General features: G+C 37.5%; 1 protein-coding gene across 2 annotated transcripts in view; it reads right to left on the bottom strand.

The window, feature by feature from the left end:
- Nucleotides 1-226: 226 nt before the first annotated feature.
- The window catches only part of LOC108707095 (tetratricopeptide repeat protein 28), a 354,710-nt gene continuing 332,997 nt past the window's right edge, over nt 227-21,939 (bottom strand). For both annotated transcript variants that reach the window (XM_018244049.2, XM_018244051.2), the window contains 9 exons: nt 13,502-13,681; nt 11,294-12,011; nt 9,357-9,481; nt 8,340-8,571; nt 7,600-7,676; nt 5,532-5,555; nt 3,787-3,916; nt 2,686-2,793; nt 227-1,944 (listed from right to left, as the gene is read on the bottom strand). In XM_018244049.2, the coding sequence (XP_018099538.1) occupies nt 359-1,944; nt 2,686-2,793; nt 3,787-3,916; nt 5,532-5,555; nt 7,600-7,676; nt 8,340-8,571; nt 9,357-9,481; nt 11,294-12,011; nt 13,502-13,681 (3,180 nt within the window). In that variant the 3' untranslated portion in view covers nt 227-358. The remainder of the gene's footprint in view (nt 1,945-2,685; nt 2,794-3,786; nt 3,917-5,531; nt 5,556-7,599; nt 7,677-8,339; nt 8,572-9,356; nt 9,482-11,293; nt 12,012-13,501; nt 13,682-21,939) is intronic.

The raw sequence follows: 21,939 nt of genomic DNA on the forward strand, positions 1-21,939 counted from the left end.
ACCTTAGGACATGAAACATACAAGCTTGCAGCGTTATTCCATGGCCCTTGTGTTAAACAATTGATTTAATTCTGAGTTTACATAACAGATACCTCTTCTGCCTGCATATCAAAATGGTTTTGTGTGTTTCACCTTCCTCTACTGCTAATGATTCATAAGTCACACTTTGTATTTTAAAATATAATTCTGTAAAATGTAATTACAAATATTAGTTTTAGGTTTTAGAGAGCTTTTATATTATATTTATTTCATTATAACCACTGCTTCACATGTAATATTTTAGTCTTTCACTTAATGAAGGCAATTGGACATAAAATACAAATGGCAATACCACAGTAAAAGTCGTATAAAAGACAATTTAACATTTGGAAGAAGGAAAAAATCTTCCAGGTGAAAGGAATTTATATCCATTTCCAGAAGTCAGTTTTATGCTGCGAAGTGTTCCAGGTAGATTAATGGATGGTGTAGATTGAGTCACATTTGCTACATTAATATTTTCAGTCTGTTTATGTCCATTTGTAGGAATTTGTTGCGCAGCATCAATGTTTTTCTGCTGAACAGATAATTCTTTCAGTTCAAGGTTATCTGCAGCATCTTCTTTCTTACTATGTCTAGGAGAGAGGTTCAATAAGCTAAGAACATCCTTCTTCGAAGTCATTGTTCCTGGAGCTCCACGTAATATTTTTATTGGACCAGACGTCTGTTGTGGAGTACTTGTCCAAAACATCTTTAAATTGTGAATAGCTTTCACCTTTTCATCAATGGCAGCAAGTTTTAATTTGTCAATATCCGGAGCATCTGCAGGACTGGATCGAGCAGATCCAGCAGAGGAGTATGACAATGCTGGGGATGAGGTACTTCCTGCTGGAGACTGATGCCCTGAGCTTGGAGATATGTTCAGAGGGGACCTGGAAATATGTGAGCTGTACGGAGAACTAGGATACTTTAATTTGAAGTGAGGAGAATCTGAGCTTGGTGAAGGTTGTCCACTATGAATGCTTATCCCCTCCTTTAATGATGTTTCTGAATTTGCTGGGCTACTATAGCCTGAGCTAACTTTCTGAAGAGAAGAACTCCTTGTTGGAGGCTTTGGTTTTACAGTAACAGGGGAGGACATTCCCTTCTGAACAGGTCTGCTAAAAGCACTTGTTTCAGATGATCTAAAACTAGAGCCACCATTTGGAGTTGAAGCACCATCAGATGAACTGCTCCTCTTAATCACCTGACTGCCACTTCTTTGAAGACGTTCAACAGCTATCAGATGGCTTTGGGTTTCCTCTAATATTTTTTGAGCCAGCTCTTCAGGATTAAGCTTTTGGTTCTCTTCTTGAGATTTGACTGTACTATCAGTTTCGGTGCTAGACTGATCAGATTCTCCAGTATCAGAACTTGCAAGCTTTCCAACTTTCTGAAAAGGGGAATTTGGACTTTGAATGAAAGCCAACTTGACAGGGGAGCTGGGTGTACTTATGCTACCTTTAGGATTAACAGACACGTGAATGCTTTGCTGAATACAATCCTGTTTGATTCCAGAATCTGTGTTTTCAATATATGAAAGGAGTGGTTCAGTGCTTATTATAGAAAATCCATCATATTCTTCCTGCTCTTCCTTGCCAAGTGAAATGTTGGATTGAGGGGAAGACTGGCTTCTTGATGCTGAGGTTCTAAGAGAATAAATATTTTTTGCCCGTTCATGATCATGACGGACTTTATGGTCTCCCTCTAGTAAACACTCAGGTTTAGAAACAAAACTCATTGAAGAGGCAATTGAGCTCAGACTGTAGACAGAGATAGCATCTGAAGCCATGCCATCTGGGCAAGGTGGTGAGAATGGATGACCTGGATATCCTTGAGGCATTGGATTGGACACAGACTGAGCAGAAGCCAGCGATTCAAGTGATGAAGAACTGTCAAGACTAAGGCGCTTGGGAAGCTCTGTGGAGTCTTAAAACAAAAACAAAAGTGGTTTATTATTAGATCGCTCAGTATGAAACAATGGCAGTGTGTTAAGCTGTAGTATGACTAATTAATTCAATGATATGGGATAGCTTATTAAGCATCACACAGGTAGATTAATCCTGGCATAACAGTTAAAATGTATTTATTTTGTTTCCTTAGCATGGAAAGCAAATGCTTAAATGTCACGCTTAAATGTAGTGATGAGCGAAATGGTTTCAGCTTGAAAAAATGCCCATTGTTTTCAATGTGTTTTGTGAGTTTTTTCGCACATTTTTTTGGCAAAGCACAATGGGACAGATTCACTCATCACTAGAACTATACTTTCCTTGCACCACTGTCACATACATCTAATAAACAATGCTCGTTTCTTTATTGCAAATTGTATTTTTCAAGAAAAAACACTGGTAACAAAGTTTTCATCTCTAAACTTAAGAATCAAATTCAATCTGAGAGTGTGGACATTAGCTTCCTGCTGGCCCTATGTGCCCCACTATTCCTGCAGTGACCCTGTTCTGATGATCAGTAAATAAATTATAACCAGACTACAAAATACCACCGATTAAACACAAATGATCTTTTATATCCTGTTAAGAAATATATTAAAACAATACATACACAATTGCTGCATTTTAAAGGCATTTTATACATATTAAAGGAACAACTTTTTTCTTGACTTTTTATTCTAACCAGCAACACTTGATCAGCTTCATATTTAAGAAAACATACCAAAGAGTGCAAGAAGTGACTGTAAAGCAAACTGCATTGTCCTCTTGTTAGCTTGTTTGCCTGTTTTCAGAATGACTTCCTCTTGGCCAACTTCACACAGGTCAAAACCTAAGAGAAACAAAGTAATTTTCTATTGTACTGGTTCATCTGCAGATTGGATGGATTATACCCCACCTACATATACATATCTCTGTACACAAAATTATATGAAACATTCCCCATCCATTGATCAAGTGACTTCTTTAGAAGTAAATGGAATTGCAATTAAGGTTTATAACACATGCTGCTATGCATACTAAAATGAACTTCTGTAAAGATAAAGTATTTATTTTTCTACTTATTAATAAGCATTAAGACTGTATTATAAATTAAAGGAGCAAATACACACTGCACATAAAAAGTATATAAGGCAAATACCAGCAGCATATGTTTAATTCTTCCGCAAATGTACACATATTACAATCGTAATGTAAAATACCTATATTTGAATCCAAAATATTCATAAGTAAATGCACGATGGGTGATTTGGTATCCACAATACTGAAACTATGGCGATCAAACAGGCCCTGGCTTAGAGATTAATTATTAATAGTGGTGAATATTTTTTGGCAAGGTCCCGTTTTTATGTGATTAATTAGACTGGTTCACTACTTGATTTGCAATGATTAATATTGATTTGCAGACTAGCTTTGCTGACTTTCTTTAACTCAAATTGATTCCTGAGTCTGGACACTTGTGAATATTTATATGCATTTGAGTTAGTCCAGAAAATGGAGAATTTAAATTACTGTCAACGCTATTTTAATGCACAAAAATCTCACACAGTGGCTGCAAACACCCATCTCATTCTGCATTAAAATGGCATTTGATAATTATACAGTAAGTCCAATATCTGACCTGCCAGTGCTTTATTCTGGGCTGTGTATGATATGTTTGCGGATCCAGAAGAGACAGTGCCTGTAACTCTCTCTCACTTTGAAGATCCGCACCATTTGCACCATCAATATAGCCATATACGTAACAAATTATTACATTTATGATGAATTGCCACACAATTTAGGTATAAAATGTTACAGTAACAAAAAGAAAAGTATTCTGTACCCAAAGCTGCTAAAAATTCATGGCATCCTGGAAGTCTCCACAGCTGAACACTGATGGACACCTGAATTGGTGCTGATGAGAAATCATGTTCTTTGTCTCCAGCCTGAAGTTGAACAAGGACTTGATGTAGCTGTGGGATAAACAAAGACATTTCCAGTCTGTAAAATGGTTTGGCATCTTGTAGTCACAATGAAATACATGCCCTGGAACAGAAACTATATCTGCCTACTCGAAACTTTAATATCATGGTTGCCATACCTTTGTTCTTGTAATGATTCATTTATGAGTTTAGGGGATAGGGAAGCCAAGGCCACAAGCATTCTCAAGCTGTCGAAACCCCTTGTATCAATGCCCTAAACTGAAGCCTGCAGATAAATATTTCAGTAGAATAGACATCCAAGGTCAAATACTTCCCTGTATTGACCCCCCCTCATCGAATTTGATATATACATCTGCATTGCCTTCTTAGGTATATCTATAGTAATAAGTCAAATCAGCTGGACTTGTATTTTTTTTCTCTTTCGCTAGTTATCCAAGTGGCTTTCTCAGTTAGGCACAGATAATGGGATTTAGGACTAGTGTGATCTCTATGCCTATTAAACTAGCAGTAATTAAAATGCTTTTATACAAATGACCAGTAAACGATACCTATTAACTGGTTGCTGTGGGTTACTAGAACAGGAGCAAACCTCTGTTTCCATGACCCTCAAAGTATTTACTTAGAGCTAAATTCACATATGACTTTTCAGATGTAAACATATACTGTGCTTTTAAAAGCAATTCCCGATTTCACCATGAAAATAACCAAGCCTATAAATAAAATCTAATACATTTTACTATAGTTCCTTGAATGAAATAACATAGATAAAACAGCCCCATCCTTTTTCATGATTTCTACCAAGTAATTGTGCATGTTAGTGGAATGAAGTGAATGCTTTAATTTGACAGACATCATCTACTGAAAAACAGAAGTTGCACCAAGGTTAGGCCAAAAGTACACTTGAACTAAGATGGCTTCTGCACTTGGAAACTGTTGTCTTAGACTGAGCATTAATAATGATTTGGCAGATGTGCCATGCAATGGAAGAATAGGTGGAATTGATGGTAAACATAGACTTATAAGTCATACTAAACATGTCCTTATTGCATGCAAATCAGTAATGGTGTGTTATCTTTGCCAACACTGTGCTCTTATCTGTAGTGATGGGCAAATTTGTCCCATTTCACTTCGCTGTAAATTTACAGCAGAATTCGGGAAAAGGTGAAAAATTCACGAAACGCATTGAAGTTAATGGGTGTCTAAATTATTTTGACGTGTGTCAATTATGAGGCCTGTTTCAATTTTTATACATGCGCCTATTTTGTCCAAATGCATTAAAGTCAATGGGCATTTGAATAATTCTGATGCTCGCCAACATTTTTTTTTTTCGTTTCCCAAATTTATTCGCTGGTGGCAAAATGTGGAAATTTGCCGCAAATTCACACCTGCTGAATTTATTTGCCCATCACTACTTATCTGGCCTTTATTTATTTCAGAAGGAAAGCCATGTGAGCCAACTAAGCTTATGTCACCAAATCAGCTCAAACTATGGGATGCCTCTTGATAGTAATGATGATATGAAATATCTATGATCTCTTGAGTTTTGGCCAGTCCAGCAGATTACTTGCTACATGCAATAAGGTACAGTAAATGAGGAAACAAATCATTTGCTATGAAAGGCACAGAAACTTCCTCGTATACTTACCATTCCAACCATATTTTTAACAGCCTTCAGTCAGCAGATTATAAGCAGTTAAAAAAAATTAAAGCAGGAAAAAGAAAACAGAAAAAAGCCTTAAACCTCAAGCATAGGTTACCTTGCAATACATTAATGCAATAAGCAGCAAGTGAAGAAAGATCAGGGAAGCTTCAAACCAGAAATGAGTTCATAAAAAGCATCATGCAAGAAGACTACAGGATATAAAAAAATGTCTGTCTAAACAATATAAATAGTGATGGGCCAATCTATCCCACTTTGTCCAAAAATTTTGCAAAATGGATTCAAGCCAATGGACTTTTTTTACCGCACAGTACATTGGAGTCTATGGGTGTTTTCACTTTTCATTCATCACTAATTTATAAATCTGCATGGGCAAAAACTGGGTTTGCTGTCCAGTAGAGCCATAATAGGCTAATTTAATAACAAGGGCACCATTTTCTAGAAGTCCATAGCAACTAAACAGATGTTGACTTTCAAAAAGCAGGCCACTCAATACCTGCTGATTTTGCATCTGTAATTATATCACAACAAGTACAAGATTATCTGGGCTGCTAGCTATCAGTCTCATACTGCTGATTATTTTTTATAAGTCTACCACTGTGGTAACAGAGAAAAAAAAGGTCTAAACAATATGAAAACTTGATTGCAAAAAAAAACTTTATAAATGAGAGTGTCACATAATTGCAACGTGATATTTAATACATTTTTCCCAGGGACACCATTTTATACATTTTCACATTTAAGTTCTATCTAAATTTGAGGATAAATGTGAAACAAAAATCATAATTAAGCTTGATCTTGCTAGCATATTTACAAAAACAATCTGCAATTTTTGAAAATTTATAAACTTAAATTTTATTTGGAAAACTCGAATTAAAAAAAAAATTATTTAGATTAGGTTTTTCACCACAGTTTTCTCAAATTGAGGAACAAAATATAATCTTGATTTTAGTCAATTGCTCTCCACAAATAATCAACAAAGCACTTTAGCTAGTATTCTGGAAATGATAATTTAAAATAGCTGAAATACTGCAACCCTAGTATTCATAACTTAACCAAGTCAGATTCCTCTAGGATTTTATTGTGCTTGCTGTTATCATACTTCGGAGAGAATAATACAAATTGCCTACATTATATGCACATAAATATATTTAAAAGCTTAGGTACTCAGGTAACAACATTTTTACTGTATGAGGCACATTTACTAACATTCAAATATCTATTTTTTCCACAAATCTCAAAAACAAACATTTGTGGTTTTTTTTTATATTTATGAAAAGCTCTAAAGATTTGAGAGTTATTAAGTGTAAAAACTACAAAAACGTCTAATGCAAAAAATCACCAGGTTAAAGTTGTTGAGATCCTGCAGAAGTCAATGGGAGCTGCACTGATCTTTTTGGACCATTTTTAATCAATTCGGATTTTAAGAGGTATTCTAATTTTTTTTCCTCTAGGAATTGTCAGAAAAATTCGAATTTTTAGAGGTTTTAGGTATTATTATTTTTTTTTTTTTTTGATGGCTTATCACTTTTTTTCATTACTTTTTATATTCGGATCTTTTAAAAAAATTCAATGACAATTGTGGTTTTAAAGAATGTGAGTTTAGTCATGGTTTTAAAAAACTCTAAAACCATTAAAATGAGAATGTTTATAAATAAGCCTCCACGCTTTGCCTGTGCAATAACCTACCCTTCCAAAATAACCGTATAGGCTCATGATTAAGTGTCTATAAGAAACGAAATGCGTAAGGCTGTATCCTTATGTACCTTAATAAACTACTGATCATTTTACAAGTCTGTCTGGAAGATTGGTCTTTGAAGTGCCTGCTCAACTACAATATGGTTATTTTCTCCCTCAGCTGAAGATTCAGGGCGGTGCACCTGGACCCATTCCTGTAATTGGTGAGTTAAAGCTCGTTATCATTATATTTTTTAGATCTACCCTTACAAAATCCCTGTACAATGCAGTGGTTTACTAGTGCATTTTTCTATTTAGCCACTAGATGTTTTTTGAGCTTGGCATGGCATAATCAATAATGTGGAAGCTCACTTACCCGATTGATAAGTTGTTCTCCAATTTCTGACGCAGTTATGAGCTTACAAAGTGCCTGAAGAGCCGAATGAGGCAAACCTTTAAGAAAAGAATAACAGAGGGAATTTTGGTTAGATGACAATTGAATTTCTACACAGCAGTAGCGATGGGTGAATTTATATAATTTGACAGTCATGGTTTCGCTATGAATTTCCGCATTTCGCCACCTGCGAATGTTTTCACGAAACTACTGCGTCAAAATTGTGGCACGTATAAAAATTGTCCTGCGTCAAAATTATTTGGACGCCCATTGATTTTAATGCAGTTGGACAAAAGAGTCAAGCGTATAAAAATTGTCACTCGCATCAAAATTGTCGTGCATCAAAATTATTTTGACGCCATTGACTTCAATAAGTTTCGTGAATTTTTTGCTGTTACGCTTCAGATTCAACCATCACTACTCAGCAGTAAAGAAAGTACATTACTGTTTCATATAGTGCAGGTTACAACAAAGATGCTACAGAACACAAGCTTTTGTGTAAATTACTGGCAACTCTACCATGGCAGGAAGAGTCATTGGCCGAGTTCAGCAGATATGGCCCATTCTCCTGGTAACTGATTATGTCAAGCTTAACCAGAACTCTGGTATTTTAAAGACTGCAAATTCTAATACATTTATCTTTTCTGCTGCACCCATATAATTTGTTGTTATAACTTATTATACTTGTTATGTTTTAAAATGTATAATATTTAGTCTGTTACCTAAAAGTGACTGTATGGTGGTACTGCACTGCTGCAGACGGTCACCAGGATCAGAAGTAGGGAAAAACACTGCTGCAGGAAGCCCGCTGGATGGAGGATCCAGACGAAACCCTACAGCTGTCAACAATGACTGCCAGCCTTGTACTCCACCAACTTTGTTCTCCACACTCTGTTGAGACGTATACATAGAATTCCGCTGTCCATTCTGAATTCGCTGCAAAGACTTCTCAGCCTGTAGGATAGAATGATAAACTGACTTTTAATGATAGAATGATAAAGTGACTGCTACATTTGGGGCGAGTTACTGCACATGACCATACCAATAATTTTTATTCATGGTTCTGCATCCTGGCAATAATGCTTGTGTAAATATTAAAATATAAATTACATGATTTCTTTTCCATAAAATAAGAAGGTCTTACAATTTACAGTAACACACACTGGGGACTTTTTAATGGGCTCTCAGTCTGAAGAATATTCTATCAACAGTTATCACTGCTTGAGCCTCCAGACTCAAGCAATTGTTCCTTAAACCATGCGTGGTTTGTACATCTGGCTACTTTGGCTTGCTGATGATTGATTTTGATTATCCCCAAGTGGGGTTTTTTTTTTTTTTTTAAATGCTCAGCAGATTTTAGGTGCCAAGATTTTTATTCTTTGTTAGGGTAAAAAAAACATTTTGATTGCCGACAAGTGGGTTTTTTTTAAAAAAAAAAAAAATGCTCAGCAGATTTTAGCTTTTTATTCTTTATTTGGGGTAAAAAACAAAACAAAACATTGGCAGCAAGCCAAATGATTCAGAAACCACACGTAAATTTAGGAATTCATGCGTAGTTTAAGGAACTGATTGCTAGAGCCCCTATGTGATGTAATATCAGTTGCATAGCAGCTAAATGAAATTGTGCATAACATTCTGCACTGTGCAAAGTTTATAAAAGCACCCCAGTATGTATAATAGAAAAAAGTATTTGTTTAAAACATGTAGTGATGCTCAATGAAAATCTGTGCCATTCTTACTAGATGTAGCAGGACTCTAAGGGCATCCCTTGCTCTGTCTGGGGTTTGAAGGATTTCTGACAAGGCTTGTCCAATCAGTGAGGATGGGCTGTTGAGCTTCACATCACTTCCAATGAGCATGAATCCTGTGTGGGGTTGATAGTTTGACAGATATAAGAATCAGGCAGATGTAATTATGCAATGAAAGGAATAAGAGGAGACATCTCACATAATAAACACATTTTAAAAACAATCAGCTGTTTAAAATGTTTAGTAGTGCGTTAGTTGAGAAGCAGCACAAAAGATGTTTAAAATTCAGGGTGCCTGCTGTGTGTGTCATATGAGAAAAAACCCACAATCCCTACGTACTACAATATAAATCTAAGTCACTCTTAGTTAGATTCATCTAGTAGTATGTATGGATATTGGATGTTTTCTCATATGACACACACAGCAAGTACCCAACTCATTTCTACCCTACACAATTTAAGGGGTTATGTTATTACCAGAGGTAACAGAGTAATGCCGGCACTAAGCATTTAATTCCGCACAGGCTGGAAGGCAAACTAGGAAATTGGCTTTTTCCTATCTATATGCTGATAGAATTACAGTCATTTTTTGCATGGATTTACATTATTATGCAATAATGATTATTTTGTATTTATGCAAAAGTATCTAGACTTGTTTTATTTAGCACACTTTGGGGCAAATTCACTAACCTCCGAAAATTCACCAGCAACGGCTTCGCTCACAACGCAACACTTCGCCAGCCGTAGATTTGCCAGGACAACGCTAATTCACTAAAATCCAAAGTTGCATCCAGTGCAACGAACAATGGCAAAGTTGTGCTAGCGTTACTGCACCAAGCGAAGTTGTGCTAACGTTGGCTAATTTGCGGAAGTTCAATGGACATATATGTTGCAGCAAATACATTACATTACACAAGCCCGGGAAACCTTAATAAAATAAAATAAAGTTGCCCTACACATGAGCCCAGTGTATAGTTTATGTGCCATATGTTAGGAAATGTAGGGGGGAAGCCGGCTACCCCAAAAAAAAAATGTACGCTCTTTTTCAGCCTATCACCCTGAAAAAGGAAAAGACGCTAACGGTTTTTTGGGAGAAAAAATGTCAACAATTTTTTTGGAACTCCAATCCAATCTATTGCACTTCACCTGGTCTGAGCTGGCAAAGGCAAGTCTGGCGCAAGAGGTAACGTTCAATAAAATCTGCATCCTAGTGAATTTGCGTAGTTACATCCATTCGCTAGAGCGCAAATTCACCAGGCATTAGGGAGCGAAGTACCGCTAGAGTCTATCTCCGCTATTCGCTAGCAAAATTACACCAGCGACCGTTAGTAAATTGGCAAAGTACCAAAATGACGTCACGCTGGGGAATTTTCTCCAGCGTTAGTCACTTCGCCCTTTAGTAGATTTGCCCTATTTGTTTTTTTTATTAGCAAAGGATCTTCAGGAAAACCAACAAACTGGCTGTTTGTATAGGTATTCCATCCCAAATGCTATCTTTTTAAATAAAATTTTGTTTTACTGCTTTGAAATAACAACCTAAAAAGAACATGAACTATTTACAGTCTGAAACCATACAGTGTGCATTAGCCAGAGCCTTACCAGTTACCCATACCTCACAAGGCCTGTAGGAGTAGTAATTGGCTGTGTTTGACCACAGTTTAGAGAGCCAAATGATTATGAATGATACAAGGGAATCCCATGGTGTTTGTATTGCTGAGTACCAGTTATAGCTCCCATGAGCAACATTTTCAAATTAGAAATGCTTTCTGATTTAGATACTGGCTTCTAATTGTAATACTGTACAAGGAAATAAACAATGACAGCTTTAAGACACACTGTAAATGCAACAGCAGCTGCTACATATGATATGTTTAACAGCTGCATCCAATAAAAATGATGTACAACTTAGGCACAAAATAATTATCATACCTGCCCAGTTTGATGGATGTGAGTATTGCTTACTACTCTGCACTGTTTTCATTGCTTCAGAGAGCGATGCACTTGCTTTCATTCCATTTAGGAGAGATGAGTAAAATGCATGAACGAACATTTTTGAAGCCACCACAGGAACAGGCCAAAGAGATACAAGGACACACTGAGCTCCTGCAGCCAAAAAGGCTCTTGTCAAGCCAATAACACCATCTGCTGTAACCTTGTTGCTGGATTCCTGATAAGAACCAAGAACAACTAATTTAACGGGAAGCCGAAGATCCAAAACATCTGCTGCGGTCAGCAAAAACTCCTGAAGAGGGGGACAGTCTGATATGCTTTCTACATCACTGGCATCATCCGGCATTTGCAGAGATTCAGGTATTGTATAAGTATTGCCAAATGTTTTGGTTGTTCCCGAACCACCTTCGCTGTTGGGTGTCAAAATAATAGCTGCTAGTTTCCATGAAATGTGAGTGGCAAAGTGGACACATTCCGCTTGAGAAAGGGCACTCATGACTTTTTCTTTTGTTGCTAAATTGCCAACAAGTGGTTGGCATCCAAGTAGCTCTGCCACCATATAGGCTTCTTCTTCTGCGGAAGGCATTGGCCCCCAAAGCCATCGATCCATTACTGATGGAGGAAGTTTGGGGTTGCCCACAACAGCTGCCATTGAGGTAGAATTTGAGTAAATTGGAGTATTCTTCCGGAAGTGAGACTAAAAGGTTAATAGAAGAGATCATTGTGTATACTCCTATACTTGCATTGTCACTTTTTAATAATCTGTCAATAACCTTGAATGATTGTGAAGTTTAATCTCATGCAATTAAAGGCACATTAAAGGCCAGATAATGAATAGACAAGAAATGCATGCTATATGGCATAGTATAGTACAGGTACATGCTATAAAAAACTTGAATTTTATACTAACAGGGCAGCCATAAATAACCATGAGGCCACATACAACTTATTTAGAAGGGTTCTCTGCCAGGGGAGGGGGGAATTAATATCCAACCAGTTAGCAGAGCCCTGCCACCAAGCAGAATAAAAAAACATTGAACTCATGTTCATGCACCTGACATGCTAGATTATGCCCAACTCTGTACACATTACAACAACCCTGTCCACTCTTCCAGAAGTACAGCCACAAACTATACTTTAGGGTCTCTCGGGGCCCCCTTGGCCACCAGGCACTTGACTGGAGTATCCACCTCCACCCAATTGCAGACCTATACACTACTGCACTTATTTTCATTCACGCAGCATTAATATGTCAAGGTTCCAGGTATAGAGGGCAACTAAATCCCTTTTTAACCAAGCCAGCAGCTTTTGATTTGGGTGTTCTCACTACTAAATAGCTTGGATGCTGTCTGCAGAGCACATCAGAATTGATTAGCAATCAGACCTGCAGCAGGGGAATGTTCCATGTTATTGCTGCTAAATAGATGAAACACAACACTTGGTGATTTATTAATCACATTTCAAAGTTACTCATTTACCAAATGGAACCAGAATTTTCCTGCCCCCTGGTCAGTAAGCGACCCAGAGGAAAGAAAGGAAAGATATCATCGACTTTTACAAGGCTGCCCTGAGCTGGGATTGTAACCACTTGTAATTAAATTGCATAGCACAGAAAATCCAAGCAAGGAGAAACTCTTGTATTATAAATGACACAGAAATGTTTTTATTATGAAATAAAGCTGTGCTATACATTGGCTGGGAATAGAACACTGCAGAAACAGCATTATCCAAAGTTTCAAGCCCCCTCTCTTTTGCTCATAGTCGGTAAAGCCAGATACCATAAAAAGGGGCAGCATTGGTATTCCCTCATATAGCCCTTTTAAGAAGTAACATATTAGTGCATAGCACCTCTATTTGCCTTTCTGTTCTGCTTTAAACTCTCCTGAAACTGGCTATGAAATAGGATTTTTTTATTTTTTTATTATCTATTAAAACCATCCTTCAGTTTTCTTATTTTCTGCCATTCACACAAGTTGTGGTAAAGCATTCTGTTACACGGACAAAGGGGAAGTGGCTTTAATCCAACACAGGGACTTCATTCTCATTCAACACTAACACATGACATGACCCATGAACTTTAAATAGGCAGAAATGTTGTATTCCTATACATTGTCCAGTTTAGATTTTTTTTTCCTGAAAAGGAGACTGCATTCGCATATTAACTCAATAAAATGACTCCATTCTTACCTTGGAATTGATACTGAGAGATCGAATGGAAGGTACGGCAATAAGGTTGAATCTTTCATAGAGGTACTCATTTGATGAGCTCCCTTTGAGCAAAGCAAAAGGAATGAGATAGAGTTCTCCTTCTAACACCAACACAAGCTGCCGATGCCTGCCCACCGGGCCACTGGAATGCATGAGACCCTGGAAAGAAGAAGATTATCTTTTATTATAAGACCTTGATGTCCATACCTTTAAGCAAATGCACACATCATAATCAACAACCACATTGCTGGATTCATTCAAAGTGCATTTACTAAATATACAATGTATGAAAATATGAAATTATGGAGTGGTGGCAGGTGGCGCCAATATGCTTAGGCTAGCAATTGGCACTGAGGTCCATCTGTAACAGAGTCCATTTGGTTGTCTTATGTAAAAAAATGGCTGATAAATCTATGAGGGATCTTTTCTATGATCAAATACTATTGTGCCTGGTGCTTGTGTCTATATCATTAAATAAGCCCCCATATGTGACCCGTGACACCAGTAAAAGAATTGTTTCTTGTATGTCCCTGTGCATGCTGGGTAGAATCTGCAAGTGAACATGCTGCATGTGTCTAGTTCATTCACATATCATACGCAAATAGTTCCCAAAGTAAATATAAAGTAAAATATACCTTTAGTAATATACTTTTACTCAGGCTTTTTGGCCGAGATTATGATGAGAAATGGTTGGAACCATCTGAAAACAATTTCTAGGGACATTTGTCGCTGTGTCAATATGAGAATTGCTCCGAAACACAGCATAATGTGCCACATCCATCATGTATGATGTGCTTCATGGTCATGGTTATAACAATATGATTGCCTGTACAGTAACCCTTGTCAATGGGTCACAGAACAAAGGAGAACTGGTTTCTGCCCATAATCCCCTGTGCCAAAGTGCACAACTGTCAGCTCACAGATTTAATACCTGCACAGACCTAATGTTTTAATAACAAATTGATATTTAATACAGCATAGCTATTTTCCTAATATATCATTTAAGTGTAAATAAAATGTATTTTCCTGCTCATTTCACATTCTGACATTAGGATAGTTTTAGCTCTAGAGAAGATTTAGGGTCAGTAATAATGATATTCATTTGCCTCAGGAGAATTCTAGGGAACCATCTTCACTCTTTTGACAAATTGTTTACAAAAAGTGTTCTTCAGGGAGTCCAATGTCCGATGTCTTTGGTAAACTTGTTTTCTCTTATTTCTCTAAAGCAAAATTTCCCTGCATTTTCTTCTTTTTCCCTGCACAGTGAGAAATGACAAGAAGTATCTCCCCACCACTGGACAGTGCTCTCCAGAAATATTTGCCTTATATATTACGTCTGACTTCGTCCTTTGGAAGCTGTAGCTCCAGGTATTTGTTTTTAGCAGATACTGTAAGTCATAGTGACATGTGGCTTCACACAGTTCCAATTTAGAAGAAACCCCTGGGGTTTGGTGCTGGCTTTTCTTATGGAGACTGCATGCATACAGAACAACACGCTATATTAGCATTTTGATGCTGTTTACTGGAATTATGTAAAATAAGATCTTTGAGGTTTGCAAAAAAAAGAGAGAGAGAGAAAGAAATAAAGACTGATTCTACTAAAATATTAACCATCAGTATAAACGTGCAGGAGCATGACTAGAGAGGACGAAATTAAACAGTCACTGAACAGATTGAAGGCTCTAGTAACATTTCACAACCTGACTAATAGAATTTTACCCTCTTTTGGTGAAGGGTCTTATTACAGGTATGGGACCTATTATCCAGAAAGCTTTAAAATTAAGGAAAGACCTTCTACCATAGACTCCATTTTAATCAAATAATTCACATTTTTAAAAATGGCTTCCTTTTTCTCTGTAATGATAAAACAGTACCTTGCACTTGATCCCAGCTAAGATATAATTCATCCTTATTGATTCCACAACAATCCTATTGGGTTTAACTAATGTTTAAATTATGTTTTAGAAGAATTAATGTATGGAGATTAAAATTACAGAAAGACCCCTCATCCAGAAACGCCCAGGTCCCATGCCTATATTATAGTTTCTCATTCATATCAGTCCCTGGCAAGTAAGCCTTACAATTTAAAGTCCTTATCAGATTCGCATGACAGACAATAGGGTCAAATAACCTGCATGCATGTTTTTGGTGCGTAGGGAGAATGGATAGGAATAGAACAGAGATATTTATCAGTCTGGTTTAAAAATCCTGTCATATAAGGACTGCATTGGCACTTTGATTCAGTTGTTGACCAGTGGGTAGTAGTCAAAATCAATCACAGATAAGCATGATGCAAGGCAGGTATTTTTTAGCACATCCCCAATGCCCCATGCTGTGTGAAAAGTGCAAACAAGGCCTATGTTGTCCACTGAGTGGGGCATTATGAAAATAGTTGCAGGCCTCTGCACTCCGTTTCTGTGTCCAGGATCAAGTGCAGCCTGCGTGAGGTGTGTAGGCATTCTCCGTTCCTGCAAATGATGTTGCAGAAAGCAACGACCTGGGGTAAGGGGCAAAAGTTCTGTTAAATGAGCAATAAGTGACGCACTCTTGCACCTGAGCCCACCTGGATTGTAAATGATGCCTTAAGTGTATGTCAGGCTTGTTTAGCTAAGAAGGGGAAGCTTCCTTCGGTAGTGTAAAAAGAGGTTTATTAAATCCACCAGAATCCACTCCCTCCATGCAGCCTACCTTTGGTTGGACTTCCGCTTTCCTACAGGTCCTTAGGCTGCACTGTAGATTTACTAAAGGGTGAAGTGACTAACGCTGGCGACGATTCGCCAGCGTTACTGCTTTCAGGCACTTCACCGTTTTACTGGTAACAGGCGTAGGCGTAACTTCGCCAGCGAAAGAGACGGATGCAGGCGAATAGATGTTACTCCGCAAATTCACTAAGATGCAGATTTTACTGAACGTTATCTCTTTCGCCAGACTTGCCTTTGCCAGCTCAGACCAGGCGAAGTGCATTGGAGTGCATAGGTCTTCCTCAATCTTCTGTTACTTACATCATATTTTTAGTGGAAAAGTCCCAAAAAACGTCTTTTCCTTTTTTCAGAGTGATAGCCTGTAAAAAGTGCTTAATTTTTTTTTGGTGTAACCAGGTTACCCCATATATTTTCTAACATATGGAACCTTAACTATACAGTGGCTCATGTGTAGGGCATTATAACAACTCTATTTTCTTTATTAAGGTTCCCTGGACTTGTGTAATGTAATGTATTTGCTGCAACATATACGTCCATTCAACTTTATAATTTCCCGCCGTATGCAAATTAGCCTGAGCGAAGACCTCTAACGAAGTTGCGCTATTCATAATTGAACACTAGCGCATCTTTGCTTTGATTTCCGAAGTAACGCCAGCATTCGGCGCCCTAGATGCAACTTTGCATCTTAATAAATTAGCGTTGTCTGGGCGAATTTTCACCTGGCGAAGTGTTGTGATGGCTGCGAAGCCGTCCCTGGCAAATTTTCACCGCTTAGTAAATTTACCCCTGAGTGTCTACAATAGACTAATTCCAGAATAAGTTGTAGAAGCCTATAAGAGACATAGGGGTATGTTTATCAAAGAGTGAAATTAGAGGTCGCCACAGTCCTCTAGAGTGAAATTCCGCCACTCTCCGTTCATTTCTATTGGATTTTGAAAGGCATATTTATCAAAGGATGAACTTTCACTTACACCCATTGATAAATACTCTTTTAAAAATCCCATAGAAATTAATGGAGAGCGGCGGAATTTCACTCTAGCAGACTGTGGCGACCTCTTAACTTCACTCTTTGATAATTATTACATTGCTCCCCAGCCCAAAGTGAAAAATCAAGCATACAGAGAACAGTTTTGGGATAGCAGAATGTCATGATAACAGAAGACAATGTGGAGAGGTATAAGGCAGAATGAAAAAATAAATAAAGTGAAAGGCAATGTTGGCAACATGTTTCTTAGCTTTTCCTCTTCCTTCAAACACTGCTATGATGACATATAACTTGACATGACATATAACTTTTATACTATAAGCCGAATTCTGATCAGTCACTGGCCATTTTATTATCATCTCACTTTCATGAAATGAGTGAAATGCCTTCTGTTGGTTATAGCAGTTAATTGCCCTAACAGCATGGTTTAAATATTGTTACTGTTGTAAACCGGTAGCCTTGGTTGCCTTCTGACTCATTGTACACCCTACAATGCCCTTGTGAATTATTCAGTAACTAATTAATTCCAGTAAAGAATATTTTGCTAAGAGTGTGAAATTGTAGAATTAGAACTGTCATTGGATTACCTTTAACATGAACTGTTCTGTTTATCAGCATTTTCTTCCCCAAACACTCTTTGGTATCAGTGATAGTCGTGCATTAAAGCTTTTAAGGGCTGCCACACATTGACTGATAAAGTCTTCATTGTATAGCTTACAATGTAACACAAAAACATCAAATTTACAGCATTGGCACACTGGTAATCTCAACCCAGTTGATTCTATTTTTTTTTTTAAATAACTACTGAAAATTTCAATTTAAAGAGTTAAAAGAACTAAACCAATGGTGTGAGCATAGTGACCCTGCACACTACTTCCTTCATCATTAATCAGATAGCCTACTGCCTGACCAGAAATGCATAGCTGTAAAGCAGGGTTGGCAGCCACCATGGTTGTCCTTGTTGATTGCTATTCCTGCTAATCTGGAGGAAATTGGAGACCAGAAGCATGTGACCTGGCAACCAGGACCATAGCATCTTCCAATGTGCATGCTCCAGATTTGTGATCAAAACTAGGAAATGTCTGGTTAGTAGTGATGGGCGAATTTATCCCATATCGGTTGTGTGAATTTCCAGCGAAAACGCATTGATGTCAATGGGCGTCCGAATAATTTTGATGGGCGACAATTTTTATGCAGGCGACTATTCTGTCGCGCGCCCAATTTTTTTTTTTTTACGTGCCGGATTTTTTGCAGGAAAATTTACCCTGCAGTTTCACAAATTTATTTGCCGACGGCAAACGCGGAAATTCACAGCGGATTCGCGCTGGCTGAATTTATTTGCCCATCACTACTGATTAGTGATGGTTGGGTGGCCTATGCAAGGGATCTGATATTTAGGATGGGTTTCGGGGTAGAGCTTCTGTACTGTAAATGAAATAACCTTCTCAAAGGTTACTGTCCTCCAGAGCTCACAGTTTAATGTATCTTGTGGCACAAGGATATGACAAGATGTCACTTGTACAAGCTCACAAAAAGTCAACATAGGGGGTCACACAAGCAATAGCAGCCATGACATATTAAATATTATAATCTGAAAGAACCTAATTAAACTTGTAAAAAAACGGTAAAATTATATTTCTGCTTGTGCTGTCTATTGCTAAATCGTACCTAAAGCAAAATTGAAGCAATGCAAAAAAAAATGTGAACTTGCTTGAGTTGGCTTTTCTCTAGTTCTGTATAAGTACTCTTGGCTGACCTTCTTTTGCCCTTTTCTGCCTGTTTATTCCGTTCATGGTTTGAGCTGGAATGGCTTCTGAATTTCATGTCATATTCTTCATTACTATTCCTGTAGTTTCCTTGCAAACTGTAAAATGGATGTGCAGATATGATCTGTTTGCCTGCCAGTCTGTCCATTTCTCAAGCAGCTATTTTTTTGATTTCTGGCTTCATACTCCCAGTAACAGTAGCTGTGTCCATATGTAGCCCTCATTTCTGTCTTTAGGAGGCCTCTCGAGATGAGCTGCTTAAATCACAACTGAAAAATGATATGACCAGCTCAACAGTTTTAGTGAACTTAAGAAATTACTGTTTGGCAAGAAGCTAAATAAGAGCCTGAAGCACTGGCACTGCATCCAAGCTCATTCTTGTTGGGAGGATTATGGAAACTATTTGACTTGCATTGTCCCAAACACTCTTCCTTTGTTTCTCTATAACAGTGTCAGACAGGAAAGAGTTTCCAGCTCTTTTCCTACAGACAAACATATATTATTTCCTGTTTAGATGCTAGAAGTCTCCCAAATGGATTTCTTTATCCTTCAGGGATCAAATGAGATTTGATGTAATTTTTGATGATGGTTTATGCTCTGTTGTGTGTGCTTCTTAAAGATGCAGCCAGTAAAAGTGTTTTATCGTTGACAGCAAAGGACACCAAGCTTTGAGGGACGACAGCACAAATACTGTACTGCCGATGGCTAATATTAAATCAAAAACTGGTGTAATGCCAAGGGCACAATAATATTGTTAATGGTTTTTGTCTTTGTGCTGCTATAACATGCCATAAAAATAACATCTTAAATGACACTTATTCCGCTCTTTTTCTTAATAACAATACCAGTGTCTTTAATAAACACAACCATGCTATTCTCAATAAGAACCATTCTTTTGCACTATACTCTAGCTCAGACGGGAAAACACATAGCCCTTATATAATTTAACTACTAATTACAACACACTCAGGGACAGGATAAGTTACTCTACAATGCCTTTAGAATATTATTAAGAAAACTCTAACTTTGAAAGGACATTTATTTTAAACAGTGTGAGCCAGAGGTTGAGCCAGTCTTTGTGGCCAGCTTGGGTGGTGAGATGATTCATCAACTACTTGACTTACGATCGGGACTGTACATGGTGTGCGATACTTGGACTCTATATACATTTTTTAGAAAGTTTTTTCTATTTTTTACATTTTTATATATATACTGTATATATATATTTTTTTAGATGTTTTTTGCATTTTTATATATTATGTATAATTTTCTGTGGGGTTCATTTACACACACACACACACACACACACACACACACACACACACACACACACACACACACACACACACACACACACACACACACACACACACACACACACACACACACACACACACACACACACACACACACACACACACACACACACACACACACACATATATTTGATTAGGCTTTGTTAGTCACTAGAAGTACACCTATATCATGATAGTATTTTTATAGTAACAATTAATGGGTTAAATTAAATATAAGAGCGATTAAAAATCTGTTCATTAGATAACCATACAAGTGAGACATAGCGATTTTGGGAATTTATGAGATGAATTTGCTGCACTGAATAATGTAAAGCAGAGGGTGATTTTTTATTGTTTGTTACATACAACACGGGATATGTTCAATATTCACACACACCTGAGTTTCCGCACGTGAAGGAATGGGCTTGAATGAGTGTGCCTACTCTCTATAACAGATGCAGGCACTACCCTAAATGGGATATCTGCAATTAACATGAAAACCACCTACACCTCTGAAGCATTACTACTAGCTCAAAGGGAAAATCCACCCACGTTTATTCTCCCGACCCACCCCCACTCATAATGGGGGAAGCATAGGTGTTTGTAGTTCTGTACATAGGTGATACAGAGTGGAGAACAGGGTGCGAATATGCAAAAAAAACTAGCTGTTTGCATCCATTGTTTGCAATTAGCACCTTTTCCTTCACTTTGTAAATGAGGCCCATGGTGTTTTATGCACTGCTTTACTCATGTCAAAACCCGCCTATTTAAGATCATTAAATACTGCTTTTAAATTGAAACTACATTCACTTTAGCACAAAGGAAATACAAATAATACAAATATATTTTTTCATTATGTAAAATCTATTTTGGGATGACTTTCCCCTCTCATTATTGCCCACCACCCCTCTTACATTTAAATCCAGAGTATTAGCTGCTCTTTAAAATAATGCACATTTTCTTTCATGTTTTGACTTTCCCACTTAGTCGTTCTGATCTCTCTTACACTGTTATAGCTGGATTTGTACTCACATTGCCTTTAGGGCTCCAAAAACTGAGTTATACAGGTAGATTTATTAATATCCCCTAGCATACTGTAGGTCTTTAAATTATCCCTTCATAAAGTTATAATATGAAAAGCTTTCTCAATCCAAGCATTTGTACAAAATGTGTTACAGACACATGTATTCCAAAAGGCATGAATTTAACATGATCTCACCCACAATGCATGCCGTATTTTTGGAAAAAGCCACACTTCCTAGGTTGTGGTTAGCATAATAGAAACGCTGCAAGAAGCTGTCGTCCTAATTTATTATAACTATAAAGACATACACTGGTGCTAACAGGAGAGGGGAATAAAGGACAGGCTTACCAGATGCATACAGTATCTTTTAAACCTGCCAAATGGTGTTACAGTTGAAGCATGTAACATTCATTAGGACTGCAGAACCTGGTAACAAGATTTTAAAGGTACCTTTTATATTTCCAACGGTCTCTGGAAGTGTGCAGGTGAATAGATACTAGATACGGATACTGTATAAAGGAAGATCTGTTTGCCCTTTGTGAAACCTTATTTTCAGAGTTTTATTAATGTATTGTCATTATTAAAGAAGCATCCATCAAGTGCAAAGTTAAAGAACAAAGGCAATACAAGCACGGGGGGGGGGGC

This window comes from Xenopus laevis, chromosome 1S (assembly GCF_017654675.1).
Source record: "Xenopus laevis strain J_2021 chromosome 1S, Xenopus_laevis_v10.1, whole genome shotgun sequence".
NCBI classification, from domain to species: Eukaryota; Metazoa; Chordata; class Amphibia; order Anura; family Pipidae; genus Xenopus; species Xenopus laevis.